The 13,687-nt window shown below is 36.9% G+C and overlaps 1 protein-coding gene across 1 annotated transcript in view; it reads left to right on the forward strand.

Annotated features, from left to right (window-relative positions):
- The window catches only part of PIGB (phosphatidylinositol glycan anchor biosynthesis class B), a 369,888-nt gene that overhangs the window by 234,177 nt on the left and 122,024 nt on the right, over nt 1-13,687 (forward strand). Inside the window, exon 8 of the mRNA XM_044078951.1 lies at nt 6,322-6,533. Within this exon, the coding sequence (XP_043934886.1) occupies nt 6,322-6,533 (212 nt within the window). The remainder of the gene's footprint in view (nt 1-6,321; nt 6,534-13,687) is intronic.

A 13,687-nucleotide genomic window follows, 5' to 3' on the forward strand; every position in this document is an offset into this window, starting at 1 on the left:
AAAATATTAGGGCTTACTTACTCTGCCATCTCGGCAGCCACCTCTGTAGCCTTGTTTTGTTTGTATATATTTATTTATGTTTTGTTTACTCTCCTGTTTACATCTCAGTCAGCAGATGTAATGATGTATGATGCATGTTGGATTTATTGTGATACTTTTTCAAACATTTCTCTTTAACAGCAGTAAGCATTCAAGGAAGGATGCTTATTATAACGTTGACACTGATAATGTGAAGGGCAAAAGTGAATTTATGCCTCCCTATTTTAATGAGGAAGTAATACATTTTACTAATGTTTTGAATTATGCATTACAAGAAAACTTTAAGGAATTCAAAAGAATGAAAGAGTCTTATGTATACAATTTAACCAAAAGGGAATGGCAAGCTCTTGTTTCTCTGAGTAAGATGGATGAGATAATTTTTAAACCCTCAGATAAAGGGAATAAATTAGTTATAATGCATTATTCTCAGTATTTGGGTATGTGTATGGAACATCTTAGTGACGTTAATACGTATGAAGTCACAGATTTGCTACAATATGTTTCTGCCCTTAAGGAATATAATGAACTATTATCCAAGGGTAATAGGTTAGGATATTTCACAGACTTGGACATCCGAAATAAACTAAGCATAAAGGACAAGGCCACTATGGCACACTTTTATTGTCTTCCGAAGGTACACAAAGATTTAAATCGACCACCGGGCAGGCCTATTGTGGCAGGATGTGAGTATTTCACACATGCTCTTGGGGTCTTTTTACATCACTACCTTTGTTCAGCAGTTTTTACACTTCCGTCTTATGTTAGGGATGTGTTTGATTTTTTGCATAAAATTAAGGACGTTAATTGGAATAATAATGTATATTTTTTCACAATAGATGTAAAAAGTCTGTATACAAACATCAGTCATTCTTTTGGTATAGAGGCAGTACGATTCTTTCTTGGAGTTTCTCCAGCTACAGAATATGTTATAGAATTAATTTATTTCTGTCTTATTAATAATTTTTTTGAATTTAATAATGTTTTATATAGACAGAAACAGGGTACTGCCATGGGGGCTGCATTTGCCCCCATGTATGCCAATCTCAGTATGGGACTTTTTGAAGTGGAATATATTTATAATAATTTATTTTTTAGACAACATGTTATCAAGTATTTTCGTTATATAGATGATTTAATTTTTATTGCACATGGGGGCTTGGAATTAGTGGAAGATTTTGTTCAATCTTTAAATAATCATAGGTTTCATCTTCAATTTGATGGATTCCAAATGGGTAAAAATATCTCTTTTTTAGATGTAGAATTGAATATTAAAGATGGGGTGAGCCTACAGACTAAGGTACATAGAAAATTTGAGCAAGGTACTAATTATGTACATAGGGATAGTTGCCATCCTGTACATACTCTAGAAGCTCTTCCTTATGGTGAAATGCTTAGAATACTTAGATTATGTAATAACATGGAAGATCTATGGAAAGAAATGAAAATAACAGTGGAAATGTTTAATAAAAGAGGATATGAAAAAGGCCTGATGGAATATAGTTGGAAATAATTATGCTCTTTTATTAATGGTAATAACATTAAATATTTTTCAAACACAATTTTATGTAAGGACACTGCTAAAAAATCTTTAGAGACTATATATTTTGTCTCTACTTATGGATGGTATAGCTCCAAAATTTTGGAAATAGTTAAATATTTTTGGAATTATTTATGTTCTTTGAAGAATGTAACTTCATGGTTGAAAAGCAAGTTAGCTTTTTCTTATAAAAGAGGCAGAAACATACAGAATTTTATTGTTAGAAGTAAATTCAGCATTCCAGAGGTCAAGATGAATTTAAATATATCCAATGTTGGAACAGTGGGTTGTAATAGATGTAAAGCATGTAAGTTCATAGTACACAAATTTGATTTTATTAATAAGATTCCATTTAATACTAGTAGTATTTTTACATGTAGTACAGAAGCAGTGATATATGCGCTTAAATGTCCATGTGATTTATACTATATTGGACAAACGAAAAGAGCTTTTAAAATCAGATTGCTAGAGCACATTAGGGATATAAAAAATAAGAAACAGGAGAGCTCTATTGCTACTCACTTTGAACATTTTCATAATAGTGATGGTGGGGGGCTACAAGGTACAATTTTGGAAAAGATTAAAACTTCAAAGTTTAATGAAAATGTTTTAAACAACAGACTGTTGACTAAAGAGTCATTATTTATTCTTAAATTTAATACACTGCATCCATGTGGTCTCAATGAAGAGCTCAATTGGAAATACTTGATTTGATTTTTTTAATTGAATAATTACTTTTTAGAGTATAAGAGGCAAGTTTTTCTGAATGTATTTTACTCCTTGAAGGCTTTGGGATAGAGCCGAGACATCAGAGTTTTATTTGTATCTAATAAATCTGTGGAATACGCTGGCTGGTTGTTTTTTTTTTTTTTGGGTTGGGTCCAGTGTCTGGAGGTTTACTATGTCTCTGTTGATTATCTCCATGATAATTCTTCCCATGGCTTTACATATAAGACTAGTGAGACTTATGGGTCTGTAGTTTCCAGGGTCTGTAGATGGCCCACCTTTGTGCAGAGGGATGACTGTTGCCTTTTTCCATTCATGAGGCATGAAGCCTGTTTGGAGGCTACAGTTAAATAGTAATTCCAAAGGCCCTGATAGGTCATGTTGCATGCTATTGAGAAGGCATCCTGGGATATTGTCTGGGCCCATTGATGCAGTGTTCATGGTCTTAGAGAGAGCATTAAGGACCCGTTTCTTAGTGATAGTAGGGGGGAGTTATATTTGATATTTCCTGAGAGAAGGGTGAGGGGGAGAGAAAGGTAAAGCTGGAGCTGAATTTATCAGCCAGGAAGTTTGCTATATATTCTGCCTCAATTTAGGTGGCTCCATTTACAATGAGCTCTGCGCACAACTGTGTATTGTCTTTGAGGTTGCGGACTTAGCTAAAGAATGCTTTGTGGTTGTCCTTGGCCTGGGAGGCCAAACTTATCTCAAATTTAGCTTTGGTAGACTTTATTTGTTCTCTGAGTTGTTTTAGTTTGATGAGAGTGTTTTTATTCTGCTGGGCTTTCTCCTGTTATACAGCCTATTGATTTTGAGATTCCACCAGGGTGGATTGTTTTTTGTGTTAGTTCTGTACTTCTTCCTGGTGGGTACAGCTGCCTGTATGCAGCTATAGACATACGTGTACAGGGTTTCTGTGAAGAGTTCTGCATAGGCAGCAGCGTGTTTATGGGGGCTTGAAATTTTGTCAGGTTCTCACTTAATAGCAGGAGGTTAGCCTTAGAATAGTTCCTGAATATTCCAGATTTAGCTGGGGGTCCAGGTTTTATTTTTACTTCAAAGGAGACCATTTTGTGGTCTGACTTTACACAGGGAAGGCATTACAGTAGGGGGTTTTCAGCAGTCTCCCATATTAGTGAGAGAACAAGATCCAGTATGGCTGCATTCCTGGTTAGTGTATTGACTATCTGTTCCAGGGAGTTTGTGTTTACAAAATCAAGGAATTTCTGTGCATGTACGTTTGGTGTCATATAGGATTCCCAGTTAAAAGTGAGGTAATTAAAGTCACCCATGAATATGGTATTGGGTTGGATGGTTAGTGTTTCTACTAAGTTTAAATACATGGTATAGGTTTCCTGGGTCATAAAGAGGACCTATAGCTTGCAAGGAAGTGGTACTGGATTTTAACTATGGTGACTTGAACATGGATCAGCTCAAGTGCATTGTCCTGTTCGACCAGCCTTGAACTATATTTATTTTTGATGTAAATAGAGACATCTCCATCTTTAGTCCCTGCCTGTGAAGTAGCTGGCCTAAATATTAGTGGGAATTAATTGTTTTTTTGCAGAAGCTGCATGTAGCTGGTTGTGTGAGTCCATTTTTGCAATAAATTTCAAAACGGATATTGTTTTGAGTTGCTGTTAAGTGTGAAGGGGCCTATTTCTAGTTATTTGTTAAGAATATGCTAGGGGCGCTATCACAGTGTGTGTTACTGAAGTTATTTATTTTAGGAGGAACTAATTTGATCTTAATTCACTGGAAGGAGTGTGCCAGGATAGAATGTGATTGAGAAATGGGCATGTGGTACTGAAATGATAAAGGTAACCTTAGTATTTCTGAGTTTGTTTTCTAAGATCATCTAGTTAAGGTAATTTAAGATTAATTATTTAATGGGAGGAATTTGAAGCTTGGTTGGTTGCAAATTCAGCTATTTTGTTGTACGTTGTTAGTGAGTTTTATAAATGTTTCTTATGTTTCGCACTGCAGTGGCTTTATAGTACTTCTTAAAGCAGTACACTTTCTGCCAGTTTGTTTATAGCAGGAAGTAGATTGGGACTTGGTTGGTAGAGTACTGCTAGCCTTTTGCATATTTCATTTATTGTGATTTGAATACACTGTTCAAAGTACAGGTAGAGAGTGCTGTTCACAGTAATTCCCAAATACTGTCAGTAAGATACTATTTTAATGTCAGATGATGTTCTTTTTAAATAACATTTCTTGAAGAATAATTTGTTTTTTGAATTAGTTTAGCAAAGAAAATTATTTTTGCTTTCTTTACATTAAGAATTAAGTTGTTTTGATTAATCCATCCCTGGCGTATGTTTAGGAATATTTGAAGTTCTTTTCCAAGAGTTTGACAGCTGTTTGCACTGTCAACAACTGTAGAAACATTTACAAAGTGAAGTAAAATAGTTCCATTTGTATGTTTATGTATATGTTTTGTGAAAAATGGTTAAAAGTGGTCTTAATGTTGAACCTTGTGAGGCTCCAGTGTTGGAGCAAAGGAGGTGAACAGCATGTTTTGCCAGATGACGGTCCAAATTCTGTCTCGGAGGTGGGACATCAACCAAACAAGGGGTAATTGATGGTTTACATTAAATGCCTGTGAAATCCAGAAGTAAGGTACCTGTAAGTTGTTGGAAAGTGCATTTTCTGGATATTTATTATAGTAATTTAAGGAGTGCTGTTTGTATGCTTTGCCCAGTGTTGAAGTGGTGTTTTGTTGTTGTGATTAGTTAAAAATTGTTAGTTGAGTGTGAACAGTTCATGTCAGGATTTTTGTCAAAGGACTTGTACTTACTTAACACCAGAAATGTATCCTATCATAGAATATCTGAGATTGCCCCCTGGTTATCTATACATCCAGAGGTACATTAAGATTTGCTACAACAAGCCTAAATATTTATAGAACCTATAAGTTGAACTGCGTTGAAATGTTTCCAGTACAGATACATGAATCCAGTAACAGTGATTCTTATGATGCACAGAGCAGAGTGGTGTGAATAAGTCACTGTATAACAACAGATGTATAAATTGTTGGATCTTTGCTGCAAGGGAAGGTACAGTGTACATGCTCTAGTAAGAGTTGCATCTGTTTTTGGGTCCCCTTATTAAAACTACCTGTCTGATATTTGGAGATGGATAACAATTTTTGTATAGATGCTTATATTAAACTATTACTAACTAGTACTTAAATATTATACAAATTGTAGTGTTTGCATATTTATTATTGCCAAGTCACTAATTATTACTTCATAGTCATATCTTCAGTTCTCTAACTTTACTGGCCTGCTGGCTGAACATTTATTTGTTGATGCAGACTCTTTGCTTGCGTCTTCCATGGCACCAAAAAAGAACCGAGGCAAGAGCAGGAGTTACCCTGTTTTATAAATGGGCTGCTGTTTAGAGAGACCATGACTGAAACTGCAACCTTTTATACTGTAAGACCTCTAACTGCAGAAGGTTCTGTCCATGGAGTGACAGTCACCTTCAGGAGAACATTCTAACACAGATGTATGAATCCTGCAGCAATGTGCATATTAATATATTAATCATACATCTACCATTATGGTGACTTGTACTTTACCTCATTATAATTAGTTGGTTATTGGGGGGATGCATTTAATGTCACCAAAATAATTGCAGAACATTAAAAATAGATAATTTCTATGATGATATAAAATGCTGATGTACCATTTTCAATGAACATTCATCATACTGGGCTGTTTTCTTTGTGCATTAATGTCCTCTAGGGAAGACTACATTGAGGTGGACCAAGCCTTTTAATGGTTATAAGACTCTGTTGTCACTGAATGTGACATATATGTCATATTACCTAATATCCGCACAAACATACAGACAGCCACACACACGTACACCATGTTGTGTACTGTTGCTTCCATGAACTGATTCACATTATTTACTAAATATTATCAGATTAATTTGTGGCTCTCGATTTAATTTGTAATTAAATTTGAGTGTTTCATTTGTAACATTTTTGGTGTACTTTTTTTCCACAGTGGGTGCTAGTTCAGTTGAACTTTCTCCAGTTTAACGTGCTACAGAACCTGGGAACGTTCTACGGCTCTCATGCCTGGCACTGGTACTTCACCCAGGGCTTTCCTGTCATCTTGGGGACTCATCTGCCTTTCTTTATCCATGGCTGTTTCCTGACACCAAAGAGATATCACGTTTTATTGATAGCAATATTTTGGACAATACTGATACACAGGTATGTATTCACAATGAAATGTTTGCATGGTGTAAAGTAAAATTTCTTTTGTGATATGCTGTTTATGATGGAGATAAAATAAATTAATTAACACGTGTTTATGTTCTAAGATTGCTTTTTCTAAATCTCATATATTTAATGAAGGCTGTCATTTAAAATGTTATATAAGTTTTCCATTTAAAATGGTTTTGACTCAGTGTTTGACTAATACTTTTGCTTTATCATCATCCTTCAAGCATACATCTAGCTGCAGACTGCTTCAGGCCAATATTCACAGTACCAGGCTGTTTAAAAGAGAAATTCCCTGAGAGTATAGTAAACTCTGACTGCTGACCTCATTTGCCCGTCTGCTTTGAGTTTATGTAATCTCTGACATTACTGCCCTGTATACCGCTCAGCCTCTAAGAGCAAGAAATCTGGACAAAGCCAAAAACGGGGGGGGGGGGCAGAAAGGCCCCAAAATACGGACAAGTTTTAAATATTGTTTTTCTAAACTTAGAAAGTTGCTAGGATAATAGGTTTTGAGTTGGTATACATTTTCTGAAGAATAGAAAGTCTGAAACTCAAATGTCTGTAATTATTTAATGACTTCAGCCCTCACTGATTTGCCATAAAACCACAAATTTTATGAGGAACAGACTAAAAATATGAGATGAAAATCTGGACACTAGAGAGGTATGTTTTCTTTAGGTGTACTTCTGCTCAATGTCACTGTGTTTGCCTGTACTGTCTCTGTTGGGACTCTATTCTGTACATCACTGTTGCAGTATTCATTTACATTTTTGGGAGTTATTTCACAGCTTTACATGGACAAATGTACTTTTGTATCCAGTAAGTTTGTCTAATTTTCACTTGCCCCATTCCATACTTTGTCCAGGCTTCCCTGCACCCATTTACCATTTTACCGTTTGCCTTCTGAACCCAGACATATGTAATGAACCATAAGACTCTTAAATTGGTTGTCATTAACAGCTAATTGCCATTTACCTTCTTTAACAAATTATCTTGAAAGCTGGGTGTCTTCATCCATTCCCTCACTGATACATAAACACTTCGGCAAGAAGTAGTCTTTACAAACCAGTGGTGTACAGGCTAATTACAAAACAGTCCAGCGTCACCTTTGAGAAACACACCTCATCAGCTACCTGTAACATAGCTTGTGTTCCACTCGACATGGACAAGGTAGATAGGGATCTCCGCACCTGGGTCTGCGGCTACCTCATTTTTGACCACCATGTTGCAAAATTAGTTTGGAAGTCAGTTGTGCTAGATAGGATTTCCAACCATTATCGTATCTAGGTCAAAAGATGTTAGTGTCCAAACTGTAGATTTGGGGCAGTGTTTACTATCTAGAGGGTTAAACTTCATTTTTTGAAGATGTGCATTGTTTTGTGAGTTTGTTCTAAATTAAATGCAGATGGGATGTTTTGAAAGTGTATTGAGCTTTTTCTCTGATGGTTTTTAGTAAAACACCAAGTCCTAAAAAATTTGTCACAGACTCAAATGGAGATGCGAAGAAACAACTGTAAGAAAGATCAGCCTGTCAAACATTAGTGTGTGCATGTATGACAGATGTTGAAAGTACATATTCAAAAGAAACTGTCATGTATAATAGGTGGGAACTGTAGCATTTTATTGTAATTGTTGTGCTGTCCATATTATCTTGGAAAGTAAATGGCCTTACAGGTGTAGACAAAAAGAAAACAGTGTTGATGATTGGATGGGAAGTAGGAAATTCACCCGAGGGATCACTTCTGTGGCTCTGCTCGACAGGGGCACAGGAAAATAATTTTCTTGGGTGGCGAAAGCCAGGGTACATTTTTGGCTAGGCTTATATAGGCCCTAGGGCCAATAGCCTAGTACCTACCTATGAACCTATGAATTATATTAAGAAATACAGAGTGCATATAGCAATGCTGCTAGAGATGCACTTGAAAAGAAATGAGCATGTGAATTGACAAAGAAAGAATTTTCAGGATGGGTATTCAGCAGAATATCGGGGACAAAGGAAAAGTGAAGTAATACTAATTCTGAGAAGGGCTCCAATAGTGATAGAAGAGGAGAAAACACAGCAGTTGTAAATTTGTGGTTGTGAGGAAGTTAGTAAGGGAATATTGACAGGGGGAGGAGAACTATGCTGGCATATATTTATATTCCATGAAAAACTGCTACTTAAGAGAGTTAAGGGGGAAATGATCAGCTTTCAGCAAGGAATATTAGTTATAGGTGGGACTAGAACTTGGTTTGCAACAGTGAGGATGTATCGAGGGATGTAGAAGGGAAAGTATAACAAAAGAGGGTACATTTCTGAAGAAATGTATGAGAATATTTGGTATGGAAGACGTTGGGAGGGTAGCCTAGTGGTTAAGATGTTTGCCTTACAAAGACAAGGTGCAGGGTTTGAGTCTAACAAAGGATAATTGGCTAGGCTTACAATGGCTTGCAAAAGCAGTTAGCCTAGTACTAACCTATGAACTATGAACTATTAATTCAGTAGAAGGAAATCGGACAGAATTTGCATATTATTCCCCAAGGTACAGTAACTGGAATAGACTAGACAGAAATTATATTTCACTGTAATATCATATGACAAGGTCCCAAGAAAACTGATTGGGGAGTTCTGTGGTGGGTTGAAGTCTCAGAAACATCGGTAGAACTAGTGCAGGCTATTTTCAAGGTGCCAATGGCTTATGTACGAACAGTGTTCGGTCTCACAGAGGGTTCCCAGTGGGAGCTGGGGGTACATCAGGGTTCATCTCTGGACCCACTGCTGTTCATACTGGTGATGGACTACGTTAGCAAACAGGTTGTTGAGGAGGGATCAACAAAGTTGCTGTATGTAGACAATGTGGCATTACAGGCAGACTCTGAGCAAGAACTTCAGCAAAGGACAGGGGAATGGAGTGCAAAAGTGAAGGCACATGGGATGAAAATGAGTACAGATAAGACGGCTGTAATAGCAGCAAATAGGGGAAATCAGAAAAAGCTGAAAACCTCACTTAGACATATACAAACCCAAAAAACGATAGGTAAAAACTTGTATAGCTACACTCCTGCCCTCTCCTGGAACAAACTTCCCCTGGCCATCTGTAAAATGCTTCACATACAAGAATTTAAGAAAGCTCTCAAAGAACACATTCCTAACACCTGGACATGTCTTTGTAAAAACCATCCTTGAAATTCCTCTCATAAAAACTCTTTCATTAACCACTCTGTCTGACCTCTAACTGCTACATCTTCAGAGCTCTTCTCACCTTTACCCCCAACTGCTCTGCTTCACATTTACTCGCTCATTTTCATCTTCTCCCTACTTCTCTCCCATTCCTAGTCTCCTTAACTCCCTCTCACAGACCTTTCCATCTCCTCCTCCTGAACTTCCCTAAACCCCTAGTTCCTTATCTCTACCACCTCCTCCTCCTTTGTGTATAAACTTATATACGAATCTATACAGTAAGTACTTTGTCAACTTCTGTCAATAGCTTTTTTATATTGCTAATAGACAGCATTAGTTGTACCCTGTACTTGTTAACCAAGTGTAATTCTTATTATGTGTCTTTTTTACTGTAATGTTAATCAAAACATGTTACTTTAGTAAGCTGTGTTTGTACTCTTGTGGAGCTTTTCTCGCCGGGACTGCTCTGAAAAAGGGCTGTGGCTCAGTCAGACATTCCCGGTCAACAAATGTCAAATAAATATATAAAATAAATTGAGATGGAACGGAAGCTAGTGGAACAAGCTAAAAGCTTCAAGTATCTGGGATGGGTGTCTGAGGAGAAGTTTGAATGAGGAGGTTAAGGGTTAAAATCAGAGAGGCTGCAGCCAAGTGGCCCAGCATATCAGGGGTTGTGTATAACAGAGTAATGTCAAAGAAGTTGAAAGGTAAGGTATACAAAACAGAAGAGCAGTCAGTACTACCGTATGGTACAGAATTCTGAGTAGTACAGGCAGAGCAGTTGAGGAAGGCAGAGGTAATGTAGATGAAGTGCCTGAGATGGTTGGTAGGATATACACTGTGGGAAAGATAAAGCAAAGGGGATGACAGAGCAGAAGCCAAAGTAGCTCCAATTGCAGAAAAGGTCAAAGAGAACAGATTACTGTGGTTCAGGCAAATGTACAGAAGATTTGGGACCGACAGGAAGAAGGCAAGAGGAAGTGAGGGCATCCAGCAAAAAGGTGGATGGATTGTGTGAGAGAAGACTACAGTCAGACATGAGTGTCAAAGAAGGTAAGAGAATGGCATTGAATCAAGAGAGATGGTGACAGTTGACACAACACCCCGACCTCATGTAGAAAATGGGGAAAAAGGAGGTTGATGATGGGGATGATGCTGTGCATTTAATTGAAATCCTTGACACACATCCACTAACTGTTTTAGATGATGGACCAATAAAAATGCAGGGTAACAAAGTAAAAATGAGACACTAGCACTTTCCCACCTACCTGTTAAAAAGGAAGAATTTAAGGAGTGTGCAGTGGAAATTATACAAGCGTTATTAGAATAGACAAAAATATCTTCAGAAGTGAAAGTGAGTGGAATAAAACTGGAATTTAAAGCTAGGGTGGAAATAAAAGAGAAAGATATATGGTCAAGATGTAATAGAAATTATTTTGAGGGGCTGACAAAGGTTTAAGTACTGCAGAATAAGGGGGATCTCACAGAACAAGAAGAGGCACAGTTGTAGAGTGCTAAACATAAAATAAGAGAGTATTTGGATAATATGTATGAGTTTAGAAAGATTGCTGTTAAGCAGCTCTTTCTTCATAAGAACTCCAGACCACAAAAATTTTTAGCATAACAAAATAGGCTACAGGAAATAGAAAAAGTTGTCACCAAACTTAGGGAGCTACGTTACTTAAGCTTAGGGAAGTGTAACAAGAAAAAACAACCATAGATCATGTAGAGGTATCAGAAATATTTTTAAATTTTATAAAAAAATAGTATATAGTAGAGAATGTGGAAATCAAGAAAGCACAAATGGAAATATTTATAGAACACTTAATTATGTCAAGGTTAGAGGTAGATGAAGCTTAACAGTAGTTAAAATAGGAGGAGATGAGATAAAAACAGATGGCATTCCTGTGGAAGTTGGAAAAATTGAAAAATATCTGGAAGATTTTGTTTAATGGCACTTTAGAGGAGCACCAACATTTTGGAAGAAAGGTGTAGTGGCTGTATTACCCAAAGACAGTAAAGACCAATCAGACCCAGCTTTATATTCAATTCTAAAACATGATGATAAACTGTTTATGTGTACTAGCTAAAGGAATGGCAAATGTTTTGCCAAAACTAACAGATATAGATCAGTGTGGTTTTGAAGACAGGAAACAAACATTTGCCAACATTAATAAAACAATGATGATCCAGAAGGCAACAAAAGGTAAGAAAATACCACTGTTGTTGGTGGGTCTTGATGCAGAGAAAGCAGTCTACAGAGTAAGCTGGGATGTTATAAGTAGGGTAATGAAAACATTTGCAATACAGTAATAAGGTTAATTAGGAGGGTATATGAAGGATTGGAGGCAACAATTAAAGTGGGAGGGTTCCTCTCCGATAAGTTGTGTTTGAATGGAGGAACCAGGCAGGGGTGCCCTCTTTCCCCTTTATTTGCTTTACATTTAGAGTTACTGGAAAAGAAAATATGGGACTCAGAAATTCAAAGGTATAATTGGTATGGTAATCAAAAAATTGGCTTTATTTGCAGATGATGTCTTGTACTTGATAAATCCAGAAAGGGGCATTTCAGTGTTGTGGACCATTTTGATTCAGTTTAAAGTCTTTTGGGGCTATAAAACTAATGAAGATAAAGGATGTACCCCAAGTTATGTACCAACACACTAATTAGTTCAGAAATACCCATATTTATAGGGACATAATACAAGGCATTTAGGAGTCTGGATTAAAATGGATTCTGTAATGGCAGTTAATGATATGTGGGAAGGGATCTACTTCAGTAGATCGAACTTGCATATTACTAAACCTTACTTTTGCGAGACGTAAATATCAAAAGTTTCATTTGCCAAACAGAAAATTTTTCACATGGTAAGTAAACAGTTGGTCAACATTAAAGCTAAAACACACTTTAGTATGTCAAACGCACCCCCAACTGCATATACCAACTCTGGGATCGCACTACAATGAGGAAAAGGGTATACTTCTCCATGTTGGCCAAGTGTTTACTTACCCCGTGAAAAAGTTTCCATTTGGCAAATGGAAACGTTCAATGCTTTTGTCTTAAAAAAGCAAGATTTGGTAATATGAAAGTTCAACCTACTGAAGTAGATTTGTGGGAAGAGACTAAACAAAAGATAATACAACAACTGAGAATCTGCTAGTTTCTGGATATGATTGATAAGATGCAAGCAGTGAAAATCTTTTCAGTCCCTTTAGTTTTATATACAGATCAGGCATATTTGCATCAACCAGAGGAGAAGTTGTGGACAGTAATTAATAAAGAGTTGATAGAATTTATCTGAGAAGAGAACAGTGCAATAGTTAACTGTGATAAGTTGATCCTTCCAATAGAACAACATGGTTTAGGATTACCCAATTTGAAGGGATATTTTAGAGCTGAACAGTTAAGGCTCATATACATAACACAAGCAGAAGGTTATATTTCAAAGTGGTAATGGATGATGAGGAATTAGGGTGGAAGTTCAAGAAATAAGGAGAGAGTGGGATTTTGGATATCAGATCCTTAAGTTGCATTCATAAAGTAGCAGAAAATATTCTAAGAACTAAGCCAACATGGGAATGGGAATGGAGATTCTGCCAATCGGGATGACTGCAGTTAGGGCTACAGAGAATAGGCAAAGAAACCAAGGTACTGAGAGGAAATAATAGAGAGGGAAAGGTAGTAGAGTAGGATGAGGTAAAAATATGTTAGGAATGCAGGCTAGAGACTGCCTTCTCTACCAGGGATTGATATCAGAGTCTACAAAGAGAAAGGGGTAGGGGAATCCTAAGTGAAGGACTTGATGTTCTTCATGTTTCACTGTTGTAGTCATCACATTTGGGTTATCTGCCTGCAGGTAGCCCTCAGCCGGCCTGAATACCAGAGTCATGGATTCCTGTGTCGGATGCTGTCTCTTCTTCCTTGATGTCAGGTCGTCAGGGGTATAAAACATGCAGCTGACGCCATTACATCAGTCTTTCT

This window comes from Protopterus annectens, chromosome 7.part1 (assembly GCF_019279795.1).
Source record: "Protopterus annectens isolate FY-2018-M chromosome 7.part1, PAN1.0, whole genome shotgun sequence".
In the NCBI taxonomy this organism is placed as follows: domain Eukaryota; kingdom Metazoa; phylum Chordata; order Ceratodontiformes; family Protopteridae; genus Protopterus; species Protopterus annectens.